The 24,603-nt window shown below is 49.4% G+C and overlaps 1 protein-coding gene across 6 annotated transcripts in view; it reads left to right on the plus strand.

Moving 5' to 3' along the window:
- The window catches only part of RHBDL3 (rhomboid like 3), a 61,390-nt gene that overhangs the window by 26,753 nt on the left and 10,034 nt on the right, over positions 1–24,603 (plus strand). For 5 of the 6 annotated variants that reach the window (XM_066363797.1, XM_066363798.1, XM_066363799.1 and 2 more), the window contains 4 exons: positions 2,419–2,643; positions 6,634–6,782; positions 9,631–9,743; positions 15,446–15,546. In XM_066363797.1, coding sequence (XP_066219894.1) covers positions 2,419–2,643; positions 6,634–6,782; positions 9,631–9,743; positions 15,446–15,546 — 588 coding nt within the window. The remainder of the gene's footprint in view (positions 1–2,418; positions 2,644–6,633; positions 6,783–9,630; positions 9,744–15,445; positions 15,547–24,603) is intronic. The other variant, XM_066363800.1, reaches the window with a different exon arrangement.

Here is a 24,603-nt window from a genome sequence, read left to right on the forward strand (position 1 = left end):
GTGCAGGTGCATGGTGAGCATGTGTGTGCTCTCTGTGTTTCTCCTGTACTCACACTGAGCCCATCCCACCACGGATACTCAGGGCACAGCCGTGGGTGTGTCTGAGTGTATGTGTGGGGCACGCCTGTGTACATATGCATACTTGTACACAGAGATCGGGAGAGAGGATGGGAAGAGTGGCTACAAGATACTTCCCAGTGTGATTCTGCCTTGGGCTTGAGTGAACAGGGAGCCCCAAGCCCTACCTGCACTGACAAGTCCTGTGCTGCTAGGTAGAACCAGACCCAAGCTTTGTAGGCATGGAAGAGAATAGGGAATCTTTAGAAGGGGTTCATCTGGGAAGGCCTGCTGGGGCTTTCTTTAGCTAGATTTTTTTTTTTTTATAATTTGAAGTGTGGGTCAGGCAGACAGGAAGGGAAAGAGATGAGAAGCATCAACTCATAGTTGTGTCACTTTAGTTGTTCATTGATAGTTTTCTCATACATGCCTTGACCAGGGGGCTCCAGCCAAGCCAGTGACCGTTTGCTCAAGCCAGCGACCTTGGGCCAGGCCATTGACCTTGGGCTCAAGCCAACGACCTTGGGCTCAAGCCAGTGACCATGGGATCATGTCTATGGTGTCATGCTCAAGCCAGTGACCCCGCACTCCAGCTGGTGAGCTCACCCTCAAGCTGGTGACCTTGGGGTTTCAAACCTGGGTCCTCAGCGTCCCGGGCTGACGCTCTGTCCACTGCGCCACTGCCTGGTCAGGCTTTAAGCTGGATTTGAATGGTGAGAGACAGCAGAACCCAGAGGGGTAAAGGGCACAGCAGAAGGAGGCTCATTCTACTGGCCTGGTCTGAATGCAGATCCTCCCCAGCTACCTTCCCTCTAACAGGACCTCAAACTGGCCTGGTCCAGCTGGCCAACCCTCTCTGGACTCTAACCTCCAGGTTTAGCCTAATAGCCACTGCTGGGCCCACAGTCCCAGGAGTATGTTGATGATCTCCACCCCAGCTACTGTGTAACAGTCATGCAGGCAGTACTGTGGACTCTGGGGTTGAGAAGACTATGTCTCTAGGACATCTCCCCATAATCAAGGTCTAGAATGTGGTTGTAGAGGAAGCATGGGAGGTGACAGAGGCCTCAGGAGGCTGGAAGTCAGCAATGCTGCCTTCGATGTGTGGAACCAGGCTGCTGCTCGATGAGGCAGCCAGGGCTCTGCTGTGTCGAGCAGCTTTGGGCTGCCGAGGGTAGGGTTAGACCTTAGGCAAGGCTCTGCAACCAGTTCCTGGGCTCACCAAGAGTTGCAGTTACCTTGGAGGCACTCAGGAGTGGTGACCTTCCCCAGGCACAGTTTTGGGTTCTGATTCTGGGGAAGTCAGCAAGGGTTGCCCCCTCTTCCCAAGCTAGTGTTTGTGAGGATGCTAAGTCCTGCTCATCCTTCAGTTCTCACTCAGATATCACCTCCTCCAGGAAGCGCTCCCTGACTACCTTGAAATTAGGTTGGGCTCCCTGTTGTGTGCCCCTGTGGCAGCCTTGACTCTGAATCAGGATTGCTGACTACTTATCTGTCTCGAGCACAACTGTATCCCCTGTGTCTGGCAATGTGCTTGACATTTAGCGGTTGCTGAGGAAATCGTGATGGATGGGTGAAGGATGTGTGGATGGAAAGAGGTATAGTGAATATATGAATACCAGCTCAGGAGCTTTACTTAGTTGGAACTTGATGGATTCTTTTTTATTTTTATTTTTATTATTTTTTTAAATATTTTTCTGAAGTTGGAAACGGGGAGGCAGTCAGACAGACTCCCGCATGCGCCCGACCAGGATCCACCCGGCATGCCCACCAGGGGGCGATGCTCTGCCCATCTGGGGTGTCGCTCTATTGCAACCAGAGCCATTCTAGCGCCTGAGGCAGAGGCCAAGGAGCCATCCTCAGCGCCCGGGCCAACTTTGCTCCAATGGAGCCTTGGCTGCGGGAGGGGAAGAGAGAGACAGAGAGGAAGGAGAGGGGGAGGGGTGGAGAAGCAGATGGGTGCTTCTCCTGTGTGCCCTGGCCAGGAATTGAACCTGGGACTCCTGCACGCCAGGCCGATGCTCTACCACTGAGCCAACCGGCCAGGGCTAAGAACTTGATGGATTCTTAAAACTCTCTGTGCTTTAGTTCCCACATCCAATAGAATGGGGGTATTCATAGTCTTTATATTAATATAACAGGTAGACCCGTTGTATCATGTGAACCAACATGTGAAGTGCTTAGAACAACCCCTGACACATGAGAGCTCAGTGAATATTGTTTCCTATGAACTATTGTAGAAGAATGAGAAAGGTGGGATTAGGCCTGGTTAGTCTAAGGATGATGCTGGATAGGAAATGGGTCAGGGCTTCCCCAGAGACCCTGGTTCCGATTCTGATCCCAACCCTGTTTCTTCTGCAGATGAGCAACAAGCGGTCCAACAGCTTCCGTCAGGCCATCCTGCAAGGGAACCGCAGGCTGTGCAGCAAGGCCCTGCTGGAGGAGAAAGGGCTGAACCTCTCCCAGCGGCTGATCCGCCACGTGGCCTACGAGACCTTGCCCCGGGAGATTGACCGGAAGTGGTACTACGACAGTTACACCTGTTGCCCCCCACCCTGGTTCATGATCACGATCACATTGCTGGAGGCAAGGACAAGGGTGGGGAAGGGGCTGCTCAGCCTCGGCAGAGCCGGGGCCAGGAGGATATCTGAGATCAGGAGGGGCAGGTTGAGGAGCCGAGAGCAGCTGTCAGCAAGTCAGGCCCCATTACAGAGCTTGCAGTGTTGTTATACTTCCTGGACCTCACAGGTATTCCAAAGATGATTACTTCAAGCAATATTCACTACAGCAGAATCCCCGTATGACCACCCCGCCAAAATAATAGCAACACAAACAATGTAATGAGTTCACTGACTTGGGGCATTCAGTGAGGCTAACTCATTAAAACCAAGTTATTTCAGTTCCTCCAGGAGTGAATAATATGGACAAGTCATTTGCTCCCCTGGGACTCCACCGTCCACCTGTGAGACAGGAATAAGCAGGCCTCCTCTTGAGCTAGAGAATGGAGTATTTAAGCATCACATAGATCTATAGGGGAGAGAGTGCTTAGGAACAGGTAAATGTGGGCTTAACATATTTTGAAAGAACATTCTCCCCTTTGGGAATCATCCAGACCTATTGTTATTCTGAAAGTCTGCCTATGTATGCAGCAGAATCCAGAGGTGCCCCATGTATAAGGAACTCTAAATTATTTGGGCTGTTCAACCTAAGAACCCGCGGGCCCCCCAACCCCAGCTCTCCGGCGGATGCTTGGCTTCCCTTCGGCATTTTATAATCTCCACCATTTCTCTTCCAGAGCCACGGGCCTAATTACCACCCCTGCATATGTTCTTGTAAAAAGTTCCTAATCAAATGACAGGATCGTTAAGCTTCATGGCTTTCTTCTTCTTTTTCTACGAAATCAGAATAGCTGGTCTGTTGACCAGAACCCCTCTGCAGTTAAGGTTTCATCCCTGGACATGTTGAAGTTGCGATTTTTCTGAGATATTCTTGGCCTCCTTCTCCAAATGCTTACTGTGTTGGTCTATTTATTAACTTCTATTTGAGGACCAATAATAACGAGCTGCCTTGGAAGCTGTATTTGTTGCCAGGCCACCCGCATCCTGTAAGGTGGACAGCACGGCTCCCCAGAGAGCCCAGGAGAGTCCAGCTGCTGGGGGGCCTGCGCCATTCCAGGCTCAGCCCAGGAAGTCTTAACTCGACACTAATTACAGCTGCCTTCACAGATCACATGCCTGGCACCTGGTGGGTCTTAGTTTATTTTATCTTTCCAACCTCATGACCACCCTGGAAGTATAGGCATTCATATCCCTGTTTCCAGACCAGGCAATCGAGAACCAGAGAATTCAGATAATTTGTCCAAGGTTATCCAGAGAAGCCAGATTTTATGTGTAGATTGGTTTCAAATATCCATAAATCTCAGCTATGTAATTTTAAGCCACCAATCTAGAAGAAAATGTTGCAATAACTCTTTCAAAGTCCTTATACAAAAAAGCCCAAGGCGTTTTGTTTTGTATACAGTTCTAGAAACCTGGTTTTCTGATTCCATAACAGAAAGTAGAAGGGACCCACTACCTGAGAGCAAGAAGAAGTGAGAATCTGGTTGTGGAACCTGGTCAGCAACCTGCTGACAACTGGCAGTCTGGGAGACAACAAAACATTTAAAAGTAGACCTGAGTCTTAAAGAAATACAAGGATTTGGGTCTATTTAGTGTAGAAGGGAAACTTCATCAAATTTTTTTTTTCTTTTTTCTTTTTTTTTTTCATTTTTCTGAAGCTGGAAACGGGGAGAGACAGTCAGACAGACTCCCGCATGCGCCCCACCGGGATCCACCCGGCACGCCCACCAGGGGCGATGCTCTGCCCACCAGGGGGCGATGCTCTGCCCATCCTGGGCGTCACCATGTTGCGACCAGAGCCACTCTAGCGCCTGAGGCAGAGGCCACAGAGCCATCCCCAGCGCCCGGGCCATCTTTGCTCCAATGGAGCCTTGGCTGCAGGAGGGGAAGAGAGAGACAGAGAGGAAAGCGCGGCGGAGGGGTGGAGAAGCAAATGGGCGCTTCTCCTGTGTGCCCTGGCCGGGAATCGAACCCGGGTCCTCCGCACGCTAGGCCGACACTCTACCGCTGAGCCAACCGGCCAGGGCTTTTTTTTTTCTTTTTTAAGTACAATCTTGACACATAGACACCACCATTTTTTTTTCAGGGACAGAGAGAGAGTCAGAGAGAGGGATAGATAGGGACAGACAGACAGGAATGGAGAGAGATGAGAAGCATCAATCATCAGTTTTTCATTGCGATACCTTAGTTGTTCATTGACTGCTTTCTCACATGTGCCTTGACCGTGGGCCTTCAGCAGACTGAGCAACTCCTTGCTGGAGCCAGCAACCTTGGGTGAGCTTTTTGCTCAAGCCAGATGAGCCCGCGCTCAAGCTGGCGACCTCGGGGTCTCGAACCTGGGTCCTTCCGCATCCCAGTCCGACGCTCCATCCACTGCGCCACCGCCTGATCAGGCGGAAACTTCATCAATTAATGGATAAAACATCACTCCTATAGCCCAGATCAGAACCTGATGCATCCTTGCCCTGGCCAGTTTGCTCAGTGGTAGAGCATCAGCCTAGCCTAGTGTATGGATGTCCTGGGTTCAGTTTCTGATCAGGGCACACAGGAGAAGTGACCATCTGCTCCTCCACCCTCCCCTCCCCTTTCTCTTTCTCTCCTTCTCTCTCTCCCCCTCCTGTAGCCATGGCAGATTGGTTCAAGTGCATTGGCCCCGGGCACCGAGGATTGCTCCGTGGAGCCTCTGCCTCAGGTGCTAAAAATAGCTTAATTGTGAGCATGTCCCCAGATGGGCAGAGCATCAGCCCCAAATGGGGGTTGACAGGTGGATCCTGGTCAGGGCACATGCAGGAGTCTGTCTCTCTATCTCCCTCCCCTCCTCTCAACTTGGAAAAGATAAAAAGACAAAGAAGAACCTGAGGCATCCTTAAAAGATTATGCATGTACCCTGATTAAGAACACAGGGACATGAGTGATGCACTTTAGAAAGAGTTCCAGAAAAAAAATTCCCTTTTAGGGCTTAAATAAATATGTTTCAGTCATTTGCAAAGTCTACTTATGTGGCGTGTTGGATGCAGAGAAATTGGGACCCTCGAGTACCGTTGGAGGGAGTATAACATGATGTGTGGCCTGTGGAGGGAATAGTGTGGCGGATACTCAGAAAATTAAACAGATTTGACACATGACCCAGCAATTCCACTTTTGTGTATATACCTAAAGTAATGGAAAGCAGGGACTCAAGGAGATATTTGTGCCCCCTGTTTGTAACAGCATTATTCACGGTAGTTAAAATGTGGAAGCAACCCAGGTGTTCATCAACAGATGAATGATAAGCAAAATGTGGTTTGTACATACAGTGGAATATTATTTATTCATCCTTTAAACGGGAAGGAAATTGTGACCTAATCTACAGCATGGATGAACCTTGACATGATGCTTAGGTGAAATAGGCCAGTCGAGGTCCCTAAAATAGGCAGATTCATAGAGACCTAAAGTAGAATAGTGGGTGCGGGGGACTGGGTAGAGGAGAATGGGAAGCTGATGTTTAATGGGTGCAGGTTTGCAGCATGAAAAGACTTCTGTGGGTGGGTGGTGGTGACGGTTGCCTAACAATTTAAGTGTAATTAGTGTCACTGAGTTGTACACCTAAGACTGATTTAGATGGTAAGTTTATGTTATATGTATTTTACCACAATTTTTTTTAATCAACTTATGTGGGATTGCCTTATCCCCCAAATGAGTATGTGAATTGTCATTGGAATTAAAGTTTAAAATCCTCCAAACCCTCCGGCTTAGCACCAAGGAGGTGTGGGAAGAGATCATGTGACCTTTTGTGAACATCTCACACAAGATAGTCGGACACAAGTGGAGTAAGAGACAGTTGGAGGCGTGGCTGAGTGCTGGTCAGAGAAGGAGAGATGACAGCTTCCAGTAAGGGTGCCGAATGTTAGCACAGGAGGGGCAGCTGGGCAGTGCTGCACTTAGTAATGGGCCCCCTCTGTCCTGTGCTTCCCTCCAGGTTGCCTTTTTCCTCTACAATGGAGTGTCGCTGGATCAGTTTGTGCTGCAGGTAACCCATCCACGATACTTGAAGAACTCCCTGGTTTACCACCCACAGCTCCGGGCCCAGGCTTGGCGCTACTTGACGTACATCCTCATGCATGCGGGGTGAGTACTTGTTGTCTTCCACTGTATCAAGAGTCCCTGTGGAAAAATAAGTGACCCAGATAGCCTGGGCTGAAATATACTTTTTAGTTTATCTCACTGGACACAGGATGTGAGGTAGCTTCGTGAAACTCATCTAATACCAAGATATATGAGTTATTGAGAGTATATGGGAAAGGGAAAACAGAGGGACAGAAATGCTCAAAGCCCACAGTGAAATCAACACAAACATCCATAGTATGTGAGTCTATGTACTTGTTAGAGGTGGGTTATAATTTCTTAGCTTCCTAGTGGCCAAAGCAAAGAGGGAAATGTGGTCAGCTGTGTGTGCGCATGTGCGTGTGCGTGTGTGTGCGTGCGTGCACGCGCCTCCATCAGTGAAGTAAAGGGACAGATGTATTGAAACTGCCTTCCTCCCAGCGTGCTCTCCACACATGGTGAGTCTTCTTAAGGAATTTTGGCAATATTTACGGGTCTGTTTACAGAGCCTTGTGGCCCCTTTCGGGTGCAGTGCAGTCAGTTCTCACTGGTTTCTCTTACCCTATGATAAGGCCATGTGACTACCCAGGTCCATTTCCCTTGAAGGGCACTATCTTGGCTGCAGACCATTTGTACGTATAGAAGTGCTGCATTGGCAAAGCAGAGGCCTCGGAAGCCAGACCTCTGTGGTGTCTTTCATAGCCTCTCCCGGGAGAGGAGCAGAGGAGCTCACTGTTTTTCTGGGAAAGCCCTGGGGGATGCCTGTCCTGGGGTTGGAAATGGGAAAAGGATCACTCTGGCCTCCAAGGCTCCGTCATTCTCTCCTTGGCAGAAAGACCTAAGGTGGCCAAGAGAGAGCCCTACCATGAGCCGCGTTTCTTGCTGAGCCTCTAACGGCACAAACGCCAACCCCTAATTGGCTGTACCTGCTTGGGGGGGATCGGAGTGAGAAGACATTTTAATGGTGGTTGCCGATGGATGTCTTCACTCTGAGGCAGAGGGAACCGTTGGCAAGGGCTGTTTGCCTTGCCTGCTGTGTCCCAAGCTTTGATCTCACAGGGCTAAGGAGCAGAGTGAGGGGGGCATGTGACATATCTGTCTTCTTGTAAGTCAAGATCTGGGGACAACAGGAACCAGGGACTTCCCTGCCTGGGCTGGCTAAGCCCGTGGCTGCACGTGGGACCACCTGCCCTCCGGCCTTCCCTGATCCCTTGGGGCAAGGAAGGAGAATGGACAGTGTCTCCCAGGTCTCCTTATCCATTCTTTGCCTTTGAGAGCTGAAAACCCAGAGTGGCCAGGGCCCAGCTGAGGCCACAGGGGTGGCTTCGGGCCTTTCTCTGGCCCTTGCTTCTGCTGGGGGCAGCCCTGGGAGGAGTCCCCAGGCCTGTGACTGTGAGGGAAGGTCTCTTGGCTGGTGCTGCAGGAGACAGGAGATAGGGAAGCTAGCCGGCGTCTAGGGAAAGCCCAGCAAGGTGGCACATGATTCAGGGACACAGTGTGGGCTGGTGAACTCAGAAGTCCCTGTGGTAGAGAAGAAAGAGGTCGGATTGGGAGGCAGGAGCTCTGGGCTCCCCTCACCTGGCCTCATCTTGTCTCCAGTTCTAGGCTGTAAACCAAGGAGACACCACCTGACTGGGCTTGGGACTCTGCGGCTACCACCAGCTCCTTTTCAGTAAACCTTCCCGACGTTTCTAATCTAGAAGCCTTTGACTGGCATAGTCGGGGGATGGGGTGGGGGACTAGAAGGTTCCAGGCATAGTGGGAATTCGGGACAGAGCCTGCTCTGAGACATGAGCCCTCCTGCAAGCAGGTGCCCATGTGCATGTAGCAGAGCAGTTGGTCTGCAGGCTAACAGACCAGGCTAGTGTCCAGACCCTTATTACATGCTCTGTTACCTCTAACTTCAACATCCCCAAGGAGCTGGCCAGCTGCTGTTGGCTCAGTTTATACGAGATATTATCAATAGATGTTAAAGAGCTTTGTAAACTTGAAAGCACACATCAATGTAATAATGGTAATGTTAAGATATTATCTAGTAACATGTACTCGGCTAGACACCATTTAGTAACAAGCTCTGCTCATACGATAGTGTGAAAAGGAAGGTATTCTCAGGGTAAGAAAACCCATCCCTGAGAGTTTAGGGGTAGGGAGGGAGAGAGAAGCCTCCCCTGTGAGATTTTAAGTAATAACTGAATCAGTAAGCTCTAAGAGATCTCTCTAATGCTGGTACTTGTTTTGAAAATATCTTTCTGGGGAAGGCATTCGGGGGAGGAGCATGGGGGGGAACCAAGGGGGAATAAAGGGGTGGGGAGATATATTCGGTGGGACACTTGAATCTGTGTAAACACAAAATCATAAATAAACAACAAAAAAAAGAAAATATCTTTCTCTTTAACTGTCATTAGCTCTTACAATAGCAAGCCAGGGTGCCCTCGTGGCCTGGGGAATGGAGCAAGTTCCACACATCAGAGATCTGGGCTGTGGCACCAGCCTGGCCGCTGACCAGCTGTGTGACTCTAAGCTAGGCAGTGTCCCCCTTTGAGCCTTGGCTTTTCGTGTTTCAGCCAATGGAGTTGCTGGACCTTGGCCACGGTCAGCCTCTCTCACTGTGGCAAGTGCAGACACTGCCAGGTACCTCACAGGCCTTTTACGGGTTCTTGTCTCAGGTAGTGGGGAAGGTATAAACGGAACACTCTTTGAAGACGATGTCTCTTTTGTAATTCCTGCCCACCTCCGTCCTAGACCATGAGCTCCTCAAAGGCAGGTACAGGGTCTTGTTCACTGCAGGATCCCAGCATCTTGGCATACAGCGTTTGTTGAATGGATGAATGGATGAGTAGATGAATGAATGGAGTGTGGTCTCTCTCTACAGGATAGAACACCTGGGACTCAACGTGGTGCTGCAGCTCCTGGTGGGGGTGCCCTTGGAGATGGTGCATGGAGCAACCCGTATTGGGCTTGTCTACGTGGCCGGTGTTGTGGCGGGTAGGCAGATGGGCCCTGTGTCTATAGGAGAAACCTTCCCAGGGTGGCTGGGAATCCCCATGGGGTCAGGCAAACCCCACGCACCAAAGCTGTTGACTCCTAGGGCTGTTCTCCCCATCTCCCTGGGGAAACTAGAAAGGGGACTGCCGCCCGGAGAGGGAGGCATGTGATGGCAGAGGAGAGGAGAGCACAGGATTTGGAACAGGCAGGCTGACCAGACTTTCGGTCTTTCTATACCACGTTGTAGCTGTGTGAGCTTGGGCACATTCCTGAACCTCTTTTGGCCCCATTAAGCATTAAGAGGGAGCTAATAAGATCTGCCTGCAGGGTGTTAGGATGGTGGGGTGAGGTGACAAATGGAGTAACAGTGTTATATAAACTGTGCAAGGGCACAGTGAGATCCTTGTAGGGACATCCAAGGTGGGGGTGAAACCAGGTGCCTCCCTGGCCAGGCTAGTACCTGTGCCCAAAGGGAGATCTTACCTCAGCCCAGCTGGCCACTGTCCCCTTGATTGACTCACTGCTGACGGGAGAGAGTCTGACCTAAAAGGTACTAAGCATTTGTGCCAGCCAGAGAAGTCTGGGGCCCTGCTGACTCAGCTCACATGGCAGGTGATCATGGCCTGAGACAGGGGCAGCGTGACTGCCCCCTCCCCTCCCCAGTGGGGGGTGAGCTGGGGAGAGCAGAGCGGATCTGTGCAGCAAGGCTGCACCAGCCAGGCTTCCGAACAGAGGACTCTCTCGTGATGTTTCCAACTTTATTGCTGGATTTTTTTTTCTTTTTTTGAACAAGGTTTGCCGCCTCAGCTCTTCACCTTGACAGCTGTGCCCAAGGGAGCTTTGTGTATATGTTTAAGTAAGATCTTAATCCTTTCTGAGCAGCATTGAAGTTGTCAGCAGGAGAGTGGGGTACTGTCAGCCCTGTAAACATCAGGCGGGCAGGGACCCTGGGAATAACTGAAGTGGCTTCAGGAATCAAAAAGGGGGAAGGGTCCCACCCCTGCAGTGCAAGGCTGGTCTGCTAGTTTGTGAACCCTTAGCCTGGGTGTTGGGCCATTGTCACCTCCATCCCTCTTTGTGCTGAGGTTAAAAACTTGGCCACCTTGGACAGCACCCACGCCAGCTTGTCCCAGGATCTGGCATGTTCTGTGGCCTTGAATATCGGCCTAATGAGCATCGCTATGTGCCAGACTTACTCAGCCACCCCCACACCCCCGGGTCTTGACATCTGGGGATGTAAAGTCACCTTTTCCATACCTAGATTCCCAGAGACCCCAATGGTTAATGGTGAGGAACAGGAAAGGCACTCACAACATTTGCAATTAATTAGTAGTCAATTAAGTGGGAGTGCCAATAACCCAGAAGACAGATGTAAGATTCAAAATGACTGCAGGCCCACCCAAACCAGATGACACACGGCAGGGAGGCCATGCAGGTATCACTTCCAGGGATCGCAGTGTGGCGTGGGGTGGTACACAGACAGAGGGCAGCTTGTCAACCAAGTGTGAGGGTATGGGGCTGTATCACAAAGCCCGTGATGTGCACCGTCCTGCGGGAGTCATTGTTCAGACTCCGGGGCTCTCCTGTTGCAGCATACCATGCTGTTTCTCAGATTGAGCTGACTGGTCTGCCTGCACCCCTCCTCCCTCTCTGCTCAGAAAGGGGAGCCAGTCACAGGCAGCAAGACCTTACTGCATAGCCGGTAGGCAAATGCCTGCCCGGTGCAGGCCATGTGTTATTTCATCCTCACCAAAAACTCCATGAGGCTGGTAGTTATTTCTCACCTGTTTCAGATACAGAAAGCAAGGCTTAGAGAGCCCAAATGACTTGGCCAAGAAAACATAGTCAGAAGTGATGGAGCTGGGCTCGAAACCCCGGTTGCCTGACCTCAAAGGTTGTGCTCTAAACCACTACTGTGTTATGAGAACCAAAAGGCAAGCATTTTCCTCTGTGCAGATAATTTACTTGTCAGAAACCAAGGGACTGCTCTTTAATTCCTGCCCAATGAAAATATTCCAGATCCACGGCCATCGTATCTGCTGAGCACGTCAGGACCCCAGGCAGGCATGCAATAAAGTGTTCACATGGGTTCTCTGCTCTATTCATTACACCTGTCCAAACAGAGGGTGCTGTCTGTCACCCCGTTTTACAGGCACTTCAGAATGGTGACATGATTTGTTCAATTTCTCAGCTAAGAACTACTAGACCTGGGGTGGACACTTCCTCTGCCCCATGCTTCTGACTTGTGCTTGAGCCCCATGTGTATTTCACTCCTGGTTAACAATTAATTATATGGCTAACCATTTAAATATTTTATTTTATATTAAAATTTTTAAATTATTTATTTTTACAGGGACAGAGAAAGAGTCAGAGAGAGGGATCGATAGGGACAGACAGGAATGGAGACAGATGAGAAGCATCAATCATCAGTTTTTCGTTGTGACACCTTAGTTCATTGATTGCTTTCTCATCTGTGCCTTGACCATAGGCCTTCAGCAGACCGAGTAACCCCTTGCTCGAGCCAGCGACCTTGGGTCCAAGCTGGTGAGCTTTTTGCTCAAACCAGATGAGCTCGTGCTCAAGCTGGCAACCTCGGGGTCTCGAACCTGAGTCCTTCTGCATCCCGGTCTGACGCTCTATTCACTGCACCACCACCTGGTCAGGCAACCATTTAAATATTTTAAAAACCAGTGTCTTAAATGCTTCACCACATTTTTATTATAGATTATACAGATGATAAATCGTGCACATCCCCAGAGCCCAACGCAGAGTTTGGCACGTGTTACGCAACAGATATCTGTGGAATAAATTAAGGAGTATGTGAATAAATAAAGTTACATTGCTTAGAGGGAGATGTGCTGCCAGTTTTTATTTGGATTTCTTTTAATGGCCAACAGAGATGTTGGAGAACACCTGCTTTAAGTTTTTCAGGCTAAAATGATCACAACTGCACATTATGGCAAAGTCACCAATTTTATCTTTGTGCTGCCATGGACTCAGAATTTGGGGGTGGGGGATTCGTAGCCCTGACTAGAATTTGGTCTACTGCTGTACAGAGGTGTGGTGTGTCACTCCAGGGGGCCACTCTCTCCAACCTGTGCCCCTGTGGAATGAATGACCTCCGTGGAATTAATACTGGCCTTATTGAACTAATACCTGTAGGCGGAACCCTGCCTAGCCCGGGCTTCCTGCCCTAGGATGGCCTCTGTCACTGTATAGACTACACCTATGTACCCGGGTTTTCACATGGTCTAGTCCAGGGCTAAGCTGCAGTCACTTGAGGGAAGTCTGTGCCATGCAGGGAGGGGGAAGGGTAGGTGGGTTTAGATTGTTACCTTCAAGATGCTAGAACAAGGGTCAGAGCCTCAGACCCAGATATGAGGTCAAGACTCAGATTCCTGGCCTGACCTATGGTGGCACAGTGGATAAAGCATCTACCTGGAAATGCTGAGGTTGCCGGTTCGAAACCCTGGGCTTGCCTGGTCAAGGCACATATGGGAGTTGATGCTTCCAGCTCCTCCCCCCTTCTCTCTCTCTGTCTTTCTCTCCTCTCTAAAATTAATAAATAAAATAAAAAAAATTAAACAAGACTCAGGTTTCTGAATTTCTAATCTGAAAGGAATCTTTGAGGTCCCCTCCAGTGGGTGGCAAACTTTGCCACCCCTTTTAGCCAGAGCTGCTATCTGTACTCTGCTCCATGGGGTAGGATCTGAGTAAGGTTTCCTTTAAAAGGGTTTCACTGCTCAAAAGTTGGAAAGCCTTATACCTCCTCATTTCACAGAGGTGAAAACTGAAGCCCAAAGAATTCAGGGGCTCCACCCACAGTCCCACAACTAGCCAGCCACGCCCCCATTGCATACTTCTTCTACAATCCCAAACTGACCCCTGGCCCTGAGGTCAGGACTCTGAGCCATGGGTAGGGAAGGGTCAGTGTGCGGAGGCTGGACCCTGGCGGCTCCGCTGATGCCTCTGCCCCTGGTGGACCACACTGGGGAGCCCCAGGGGACAAAATCTGGGCCAGTTTGTAGGGACTTGTGCTGGGGAAAGAGACCAGCCCAGGGAAGCTTTCTCTGTGGACCGGTAATTAATGAGGAGGGAGCAGCTTAGGCAGTCGGCTCCTGCTGCCTGCAGGGCAGCCCGTCCAGGAGAGCGTGGGAATCCTTTGTCATGCAGATCCCGCTGCCTGCCTGTCTGCCACCCTGGGATCCCCCCCCAGCACACTCTATAGGACTGACCCCAATGGCTAGGCAGTAAAAAAAAAAAAAAAGTTATCTGACAATAGATCAATACCTAATTAAAGCCTGAGAGAAAGCATGAAAGGAGAGAAGGAAGATTTATAGCTGCTCTGGGAGGGCAGAAGGACTTGGGAGTCCTCCATTGGTAGTTTTGTGGGGGTTTTTTCCCTGGGAAACTACATCCCCCTTGAGACCAGGAATCTTTTGCAGGGATCTCTTCTTTGAAGGACCTCAGTGAGCCAAGTCGCCTTGGGAGCAGCGAGGCGGGGCAGGGACGCGGGGAAAGGCAGGTAGTGTTACCAGGACTCTTCGTGCTCAGGTGTCAGGTGCTCTGGTTCCTGGGCTGGGCTCAGACCTCCTAAGTCGTGGACCCTCCGCCCCTGTGGAACCTGCTGAGTTCCGCCTCCTGCCTGTCCCTCCTCTCTGCACCCGGGCAGCAGCTAATTGGCTCATGAGCCTGCGGGCATTTTCCAATGGTGATTTCTGCGTACTTCCCTGGGCCAGCCACCTCTCATCCTAGAGTCCTGGGCTCTACCTCCCAGTTATTTTTAGTCTCCCATGTCCTTCCCTGGAAGCCAAAGCACTGATCAGACTTAAATGAGACCAGAACAATACATTTCCCATCTCTTCTCTGCCCAGCTTTCCTCTCATGACAAAAGTTTGTCATCCCCTCCCCCACCCCCGGCCGCCACCCTAACACCCACCCCCACCCCCGCCACCAAGAGTCTGCACCCTTCTTTCCCCAGAGGGTATAACATCATCACTCTCTTCCTTGGTACTCTTCAAGGGCATTTTGTTTTTCCTGCAGAAAAGCCCCAATTGCTCTGAAAATGCTTTTGGCCCTTTGTGATATCACTCAGCTGGAGAAAGGTTGGAGGTTTCTAGATGCTGTTGAGAAGGGAGAGTGATGGTAGAGGGTGGAGGCTGACTTCTGTACCCGTGTGGGGAGTGGCTGCTGTCAAGGCGAGGAGCACAGGCTTTGTGACAAGCAGACCTGGACTCAAGTCAGGTTCTTCCTACAAGGTGATGGGCTCAGTCTCTTCATCTCTGCCATGAGGCCCCTAGCACCTTTCTCAGAGGGCTGTCATGGGCAGAATGTGTGTAAGATGCTTGGCCAGTGTCTCACACACAGTGCCCTGTAAGTGCTGCCTGTTTCTGCAATAACTAGTCCAGTCATTTTTGTTGTTGCTCCAGAACCGAGATGGCGCATGGGAAGGCAGGGGTTGGATTGAGAGGCAGATGTTCACTTTGCTCTATTGAGTCTTTGTTTCCCATCTATAAAAGAAGTTTGAATCAAATGCTTCTTTCAACTATACATTAATCCTCTATTCAAGGCAACATGGGATCAAGGGAGGAAGAAAAGGGAGCCTTTTGCTCTGGGCTCTTACCCTCAAGGCTGCAGCATCTGAGGAGAGGATGGGGAGCAACCTCCAACACTCTTGAATTCTTGCTCTTTCTCTGCTCCAGGATCCTTGGCGGTGTCTGTGGCTGACATGACCGCTCCGGTGGTAGGATCCTCTGGAGGGGTGTATGCACTTGTCTCTGCCCATCTGGCCAACATCGTGATGGTGAGCACCTCTTGCCCCAGCATGCCTGGGTGGCCTTCCCTCAGCTGTCGCCAAACCCAGGCATTAATCGCCTGGAGCTGGGTTTTAGATATTCATCCGTGCTCCAGCCCAGGCCCAGCAAGTACCGGGCAGACCTGGCTGGTAGCAGAGTTTACAGACAGACACTCCTCGCCCTCTCTAGCGCAATTGCAAATGAGGCCCCTCTATATACGATTCATATTTTTTCCAGTCGTGGCTCTCCCTATGAATTGGCCAGTCTCCCTAGTCCACCTCTTTTCCACTTGGTGACTTTAAAAAGTGTTAAATTCTTGACTACTAGCATGTGTCATAATTGTAATTCATTGTCATAAATTGTTAAAAATAAAGGGACCTTAGCCAGACCAGATGGTGTTGCAGTGGATAGAGCATTGACCTGAGACGCTGACGACCAAGATTCAAAACCCTGAGGTTGCTGTCTTGAGCACGGGCTCACCAGCTTGAGCATGGAGTCACCAGCTTGAGCATGGGATCATAGACATGACCCCATGGTCGCTGGCTTGAGCCCAAAGGTTGCTGGCTTGAAGCCCAAGGTTGTTGGCTTGAGCCCAAGGTCACTGGCTCAGCTCGAGCCCCTTAGTCAAAGCAGATATGAGAAGCAATCAATAAACAAGTAAAGTGAAGCAACTACGAGGTGATGCTTCTCATCTCTCTCCCTTCATATCTCTGTCTCTCACTAAAAAAATAAAAAAAGGAAAAAGAAAGAAAAAGAAGGCTCTGAGACGTTAAGTGGTTTGTTCAAAGTCACAGTCAGCTTTGTGGTAAAATCGAGACTTGAAACCACATCTCCTGAAAACCATTCAAGTGTTGTTCTCCTGCATCAGCCTGCCACAGTGGTGGAACACTGCCATTCTATTTGTCATGCTCTTCTTTTTCTTTTCCTGAAAGGCCGTGTAGTTTAACAATTAAGAGTGTGGGCTATGGACCCAGTCAGCCTAGATCTGAATCCAGCCACTCACTTCCTAAGAGTGACCTTGGGCAGATGACTTAACTGCTTTGTGTCTCAGTTTCTATATCTGTGAAATGAGATGGTATGTGATAAATGAGATGAAGTAAAAATAACCTCTCAGTGTAAGTGCTAACTTAATTCCCTGATCCTCGCATAAGGGACCAGGGTAGACTCTGAATAGAGACAGGGTCTTCAAGATAAGGAATTTTAATCAGTCTGATAGTTTTAGAGGAGACCAAGAAAGACTTCTTTTTTTGTCTTGGAAGCAGTATGAAGCTAGGAGGCCACAAAAGGAGTCACTGGCAATGCTTGGCGAACCATGGCTAATGCCCCTGCTGGCCTGGGAGCCTCCAGGAAGGTCCCAGGTCTTAACTCGTGTTTCCCCAGTGCCTGGGATGGGGCTGGACCCATGGTAGATACTGCCACTAATTTTGGTGAATGAGGAAGGAATGAATGAATGAACAATGTCCAGGAAAGGCATAGCTTCTCTTTGGGGTCATCCTGTAGTTGACTCCCTCCTCCATCACAGATGTTACAACAGTTTTTGCAGTCCCCAAATTCTCCCATTTAATTTTTGTTATTGCCACTCTCACCTGCCCCACTGCTCAACACCATTTCTTTTTCTTCCACCAAAGTCCCCATTGCACATTGAGAGAGAGAGAGAGTGAGAGGGAGAAAGGAAAGAAAGGAAGAGAGGGGAAGAGAGGGACACACAGATGGACACTGACTGTACTTGCTACTTGTCTGAGTTTTGACAATTGCTGGTGAGCGCTTGGAGAACTACAGCAGGCTTGGGCAAGCCTGTGTGCGTGTGTGAGTCTGAGTGTGCATTTGTGCATGTGTGTTTACACACACACACACACACACTCACACAGACACACACTGGGAGAACCTGGGAGCACAGTGCTGCCTCTTAAATGGGTCATTCTGTATCAGTGCCACCACTTTCCCCAGACACAGCTTTTCCGCTGAATTCCGCCTCCTCCACTCCCCCCTCCCCCTGCCCCAGTTCCTTCTGAAGGGGAAGCAATACTAACCACCTCCCTCCTTTTCCCCCCAAGATGTGTCCGTGTGTAAGGGGATGAACAAGCACAGCTAAGAGCACATGGGAAAGAAGAAACAAACAAGAGTTCATAACGCTGCGGGGTTTCCTCCCCCTTCCTCACTGCCTGGGAAACAGCCCCGGTGCCCTCGCAGTTCCCATGGTGAGGGCAGACCTCCAGGAGTACCGGAGGGTGTGCCTGGGGTCGAGGAGGGAGGTGTGAACACAGTTTTGTTCCAGTCTGTGCTTCTTTCTGGCAAGGAGCCCACGCCTGTGGCGGCGGCGCTGAGCAGCCCGTCCAAGAGCCCGTCGCCCTTCCAGAAGGACATGGCTTTCCCTGGCCAACTGGGAGCTTTGCCGTCCCCAGAGCATGACATACGGTATAGCCTTTCCCTAGAAAGTTGTGTGGTGCTTATTTGACAGTGAAAAAAAAAAAATCTCATTTAAAAAGGTTGGTTTCCTTTTGTCAAGAGGCCACCTCTACCCAAATTAGCTCAGTGCCCAGCAATTCAGGGATGCATTAGTCTCACCGTATGAAATTGCTGTTTCTGTGTGTTGGGAGCACTTAAACATTGGCAATTTCATGTGGTTCAACCGAATAAATGTACTATTGATTTTAATTCCAAAATGAAGATTGGTCTGTGTGTGTGCGCGCACACAGTGAAACACCTTGTCAGAACAGAAGGGAGGAGAAGCGTAGAATTGACTGACAGAAAATCTGGTTTTGAGGATGAGCGTCACCATTTTAATAACTGAGTTTCTTCTTCGGGCCTCGATTCTCTCGTCTGCCCCTTCTCCACAGGTAGTTGTGATGAAGACATGAAAAAATGGGTAAGAAAGTGCTTTCCATATAGGAAATCCCCACATAGCAGGGAAATCCTGTATGTGCATACTTATGTGTGTGTTTATATGTATATATTTGTATACGTATAGTTTTTTAGATTCTGCCTGATAATCTGTGCAGAGGAAAACCAGAAAATGTGTCCTTTCTGCTCTAGATACAAAACAGAAAAATGTTTGGCACTTGTGTTCTCAGGACTACCGGTTTAAATGAGAGATTCTGCCTTAAATCAAAGTATGTCTTATTTTGCATAAAAACGCTTTGAATTTCAAGAAAAGCTTACAGTTTGCATCCAGGGATTGAATTCAGAAACTATTTCAACAAAAGATCTGGATGGCATAAAAGACCTACAATCAAGACTTCTTATTTTAAACACTAGAAATGTAAAGATATACATAATTGGATAATTTATTAATCACCTTTTACTAAAGCCCCTAGGCCAGACTTCCTTTTTTTTTTTTAATTTTACTTATTGATTTGTAGAGAGAGAGAGAGAGAGAGGCTAGGGCGAGGTGGGGAGGAGTGGGAAGTGTCAACTCGTAGTTGCTTCTCGTACGTGCCCTGACTGGACAAGCCAGGGGTTTTAAACCAGTGACCTCAGTGGTCCAGGTAGACACCTTATCCACTGTGCCACCACAGGTCAGGCAGATATCCATTTTTAAATATGCAAGATATTTACTCACACTTTGTTCCATAAGATAGGTTGTTTCTTTAAACGTTTGAGATCTGAATTTTCACAAATTGAACCATATTGTCAAAACACAAAGAAAAGGTTGTTTAAATGACATGAGAAATTTATGTTTCACTTAATCAACCAAAAAAATTTTTAATTTTTTATTATTCAGTGAGAGGCAGGGAGGCAGAGAGATAGACTCCCATATGCACCCTGACCGGGATCCACCCAGCAAGCCCACTAGGGGGCGATGCTCTGCCCTTCTGGGATGTTGCTCTGTTGCTCAGCAAACAAGCTCTTAGTGGCTGAAGCAGAGGCCATGGAGCCATCCTTAGCGCCCGGGGCCAACCACTCTAATCAAGCCATGGCTGCAGGAGGAGAGAGAGAGAAAAACGAGAGGGGGAGGGGTACTTCTGTGTGCCCTGAACTCGGGACATCCACATGCCTGGCCATTGCTCTACCACTAAGCCAACCAGCCAGGACCCCAAAAATTCTTTTGTAGAACAAATACTCTCATTTATCTGTGTCGTGCTTTCCCCTTTCTTGTGTTGGGTTTTCTTGAAGTCATTAAACAAGAAACTGTTTCTAGCTGGGATTTGAAGAGCTGTGTTGGAACGGAAACTCCCTGCCTGGGTTTTAGGCTCTTAGCTATTAACTGGTTGGGTGAGCAGGATGCTTAGGGGACTGGTTATTGCCTTGTTTGCCCTGGCTGGGCCACCATCTCACCCTAACAGGCTCTGGGAGAGAGTGAAATTAAAGGGCTTGCAAAAGGTTTATTCCCCCAGGGGCCTGTGTGCTTTTTCAACATTTATAGCAGCAGGAGTGCTGGCTGTATGTGTGACTTTTTCCCTTCTCTCCTGTTGTTTAACAGCACTCATTTTATTAGAAGGAATGATGGGTCAGAAAAATGAGGCAGCTGGCATGAAGGGGTGACTTTCTAGCTTAACCCCTCAGCTGCTGGGAGACTGGTCATTTATGGACATATGCTTTGGGGACAGCCAACAGGGACAGACAGCATACCCAGAACATGACCCTGTCCCAGAGATGTGGGCAGACAGAGCCCTGGACTGGGAATCCTTTCAATCTGGCCATTAATTCACTGAACTAGCCCTCCTGGACCCTCTGTTTCTTCTTAAAGTGTGGGACAGAGGGTATGACTAGATCAGCTTGGCAAACTCCAGTGCCTTCAGGGGGCCAGGCAGAATCTGGCTTGGGGAACACTGTGGCAAAATCAGAGAGAGCTCCCGGCTCTATCCAAGGCCATTGAAGTTCAGAAGTTTGAAAGCTGTTGTGCAGGACAAGCACCATCTTTGCCTCAGATCTAGATCCTTGTATCAGACATTTAGATGGTGTTTACCAAGTACCAGGCAGTGTTCTTCGTGCTTTATATGTGTTAACTAACTTCACCTTCACAACCCAGTGAGGTAGATAATCAAAATAGACACTATTGGCCCTGGCCGGTTGGCTCAGTGGTAAAGCGTTGGCCCAGCTTGCAGGAGTCCCGGGTTTGATTCCCGGCCAGGGCACACAGGAGAAGTGCTCATCTGCTTCTCTACCCTTTCCCCTCTCCTTCCTCTCTGTCTCTTCCCCTCCCGCAGCCGAGGCTCCATCGGAGCAAAGTTGGCCCGGGCGCTGAGGATGGCTCCATAGACTCTGCCTCAGGTGCTAGAATGGCTCTGGTTGCAACAGAGCAACGCCCCAGATGGGCAGAGCATCGCCCCCTGGTGGGTATGCCAGGTGGATCCCGGTCGGGCGCATGCAGGAGTCTGTCTGACTGCCTCCCCATTTCTAACTTCAGAAAAATACAAAAAAAAAAAAATAGACACTATTGTTATTTCGAATTTACAAATGACACTAGAGAAAAAGGGGTTCTGAGCCACCCGCCCCACAGGCAATGGTTTTTCCAGACCAAAAATGTGGATGGTGCTGTCTAAGACATATCCCAGAATGGGTGAGCTGGACATGGACCTCAGCTGACAGAGGGAGCAACCAACATATTCTAGACTTATATTGCTTGATATCACTCAGAACTCAGCGAAAGAGACATGGGTTTAGGTAAGATATCAGAGGGGTTTTTTGGGTTTTGTGTTTTTTTTTCAGGGACAGAGTCAGAGAGAGGGATAGATAGGGACAGACAGACAGGAACGGAGAGAGATGAGAAGCATCAATCATCAGGTTTTCATTGCGACACCTTAGCTGTTCATTGACTGCTTTCTCATATGTGCCTTGACCGCGGGCCTTCAGCAGACTGAGTAACCCCTTGCTCATGCTAGCGACCTTGGGTCCAAGCTGGCGAGCTTTGCTCAAACCAGATGAGCCTGCACTGAAGCTGGCAACCTCAGGGTCTAGAACCTGGGTCCTCCACATCCCAGTCCGATGCTCTATCCACTGCACCACCGCCTGGTCAGGCAAGATATCAGAGGGTTTTATGAAGAAAAGGGATATGAGAAATACTATATTCTGTATCACTTTTTAAAAATCTTTTATTGATTTATTTATTTTTTTTAGAAAGAGTAGAAAGAAGAAAAAACATTGATTTGTTGTTCCACTTATTTATGCATTCATTGGTCTACTCTTGTATGTGCCCTGACCAGGGATGGAACCTGCAACCTTGGCATATCAGGACAATACTCTAACTGAGCTATCCAGCCAGGGCTGTATCACTTTTGTTTTTATTTTTATTTTATTTATTTATTTTACAGGGACAGAGAGAGAGTCAGAGAGAGGGATAGATAGGGACAGATAGACAGGAACGGAGAGAGATGAGAAGCATCAATCATCAGTTTTTCGTTGCGACACCTTAGTTGCTCATTGATTGCTTTCTTTTTTTTTTTTTTTTTTTTTTTTTCATTTTTCTGAAGCTGGAAACAGGGAGAGACAGTCAGACAGACTCCCGCACGCACCCGACCGGGATCCACCCGGCACGCCCACCAGGGGCGACGCTCCGCCCACCAGGGGGCGATGCTCTGCCCCTCCTGGGCGTTGCCATGTTGCGACCAGAGCCACTCTAGCGCCCGGGGCAGAGGCCACAGAGCCATCCCCAGCGCCCGGGCCATCTTTGCTCCAATGGAGCCTTGGCTGCGGGAGGGGAAGAGAGAGACAGAGAGGGAAAGCGCGGCGGAGCGGTGGAGAAGCAAATGGGCGCTTCTCCTGTGTGCCCTGGCCGGGAATCGAACCCGGGTCCTCCGCACGCTAGGCCGACACTCTACCGCTGAGCCAACCGGCCAGGGCCTGATTGCTTTCTTATATGTGCCTTGACCGCGGGCCTTCAGCAGACTGAGTAACCCCTTGCTCAAGCCAGTGACCTTGGGTCCATGCTAGTGAGCTTTTTGCTTAAGCCAGATGAGCCCGCGCTCAAGCTGGCAACCTTGGGGTCTCGAACCTGGGTCCTTCTGCATCCCAGTCCGACGCTCTATCCACTGCGCCACCGCCTGATCAGGCTCACTTTTGGGGTTTTTTGTTTTTTTTTTTTTTTTTTTTTTATTTATTTATTTTTTATTCATTTTTAGAGAGGAGAGAGGGAGAAGGAGAGAGAGGAGAGAGAGACAGAGAGAGAGAAGGGGGGAGGAGCTGGAAGCATCAACTCCCACATGTGCCTTGACCAGGCAAGCCCAGGGTCTCGAACCGGCGATCTCAGCACTTCCAGGTCGACCCTCAATCCACTGCGCCACCACAGGTCAGGCTGGGGTTTTTTTGGTGGTTGTTTTTTTTCACTTTCGTTTTTAATTGTGGTAGATAAATAAAAGATATACTATATCATCTTAACCCCTCCCCCTTTTTTTGGTGACAGAGAGGGACAGATAGGGACAGACAGACGGGAAGGGAGAGAGGTAAGAAGCATCAATTCTTCATTGCGGCACCTTAGTTGTTCATTGATTGCTTTCTCATATGTGCCTTGACTGTGGGCTACAGCAGAGCAAGTGACCCCTTGCTCAAGCCAGCCACCTTGGACTCAAGCCATTGCTCACACTCAAGCCAGCAACCCCACACTCAAGCTGGTGAGCCCGCACTCAAGCCGGTGATCAGGGTTTCAAACCTGGATCCTCCACATCTCAGTCCGACACTCTATCCACTGTGCCACCGCCTAGTCAGGCTTAACTCTTTTTAAGTATACATTCACTGGTACTAAGTACATTGACATCATTGTGTAATCCTCACCACCATCCATCCACAGACCTCTTCATCTTGCAAAACTGAAACTCTAGAATCATGAAACACTCATTCCTCATTCCTCCGTCCTCCCAGCCCATGGCAACCATCATTCTGCTCTCTGTTTCTATGAATGTGAATACTCTAGATACCTCATATAAATGGGTTCATACAGTACTTATCCTTTTTGTTATTGGCTTCTTTTACTTCAGTGTTCATTGAAATTCATAGTATGTATCAGAATTTTCTTCCTTTTTAAGGCTGAATAGTATTTCATTTGTATGGATATAACACATTTTGTTTCTGCATTTCTCCATTGATGGACACTTGGTTGTTGTGAATAATACTACTGGGAACATGGGTGCCACTTTTAAGGGAGAACTAAGACCCCTGAGTGGATATTACAGAGAAGCACAGCCTAGCCAGACAATAACAGGAAGAACTTTTCAGTGATTAGAGACCCTTCACAGGGCTGTCCCAGGAGGTAGTGAACTCCCTGTCGCAGGGACTGGAGGACCATTTTGTTGGTGGCTTGGTAATGGGTGTCCCTTTTAGGACCAGATGGTCTCTTAGGGGACTCCTGAGGACCTAGCCATCCTAACGTTTCAGCCCGGAGAGGACCTGAGCGGCTGCCTACCATCAGCTAATTGAGCCAGCTCAGAATGGATCAGTGGAGGGCACCAACTTCCGTTTTGTTTTCCGTCTCTGTGGGCGGACACCAGGAGGAGACAGCATTGTCCTGCCATCTGCTTCTTAGTGCAGAACATGTCAGCGAGCAAAGGTTAGATGTCCCAGTCTAAAAAGCGGCCGTGCGTTGTTCATGTTGCCTTTTGTGAAGAAGGACTCGCCGGTCAGTGTGGCATAATGGGCAGGAAGGAGGTGATGGGCAGGAAGCCCAGTGCCACGGGATTTCTCCCTCTTTTTGGCAGCCTCCCTGCCCTCCATTGAAGCTTCCATAGACGTTATTGTATGTGCCAGCGTTCAGGGCCTCAAAGATGAGCACGTGTCCCCCAACGTCAGAGGAACGCGAGGCGTGCTCCCCAGCTGGGCAAGGGCCAGGCAGCAAAGGCAGAGTGGGTGGGGAGGGAGCAGAAACCCCTGGCGGTACCCAGTTGCCTCCTTCCCGAGGTCTGATTGTTCCGGAAAGATTCCAGGCTCATTTCTGTGTGTGTGTGCACGTCACGCATTGGTGTAAATGGCGTAGAGCTTTGAATGCACTGCAGGAGTGCCCCTCAAAGGAACCCTGTGGCGAAGTCTTTTGTAAAGTGAAAAATTCTTTTGTAAGGTGAATAATTGTATTCTGTTCATCTGCTTTGGAGGTTCAGCTGTTCAGAGATTCTCAGGGGAAAGAGGGGTTTGTTTGAAGG

This window comes from Saccopteryx leptura, chromosome 2 (genome assembly GCF_036850995.1).
Source record: "Saccopteryx leptura isolate mSacLep1 chromosome 2, mSacLep1_pri_phased_curated, whole genome shotgun sequence".
In the NCBI taxonomy this organism is placed as follows: domain Eukaryota; kingdom Metazoa; phylum Chordata; class Mammalia; order Chiroptera; family Emballonuridae; genus Saccopteryx; species Saccopteryx leptura.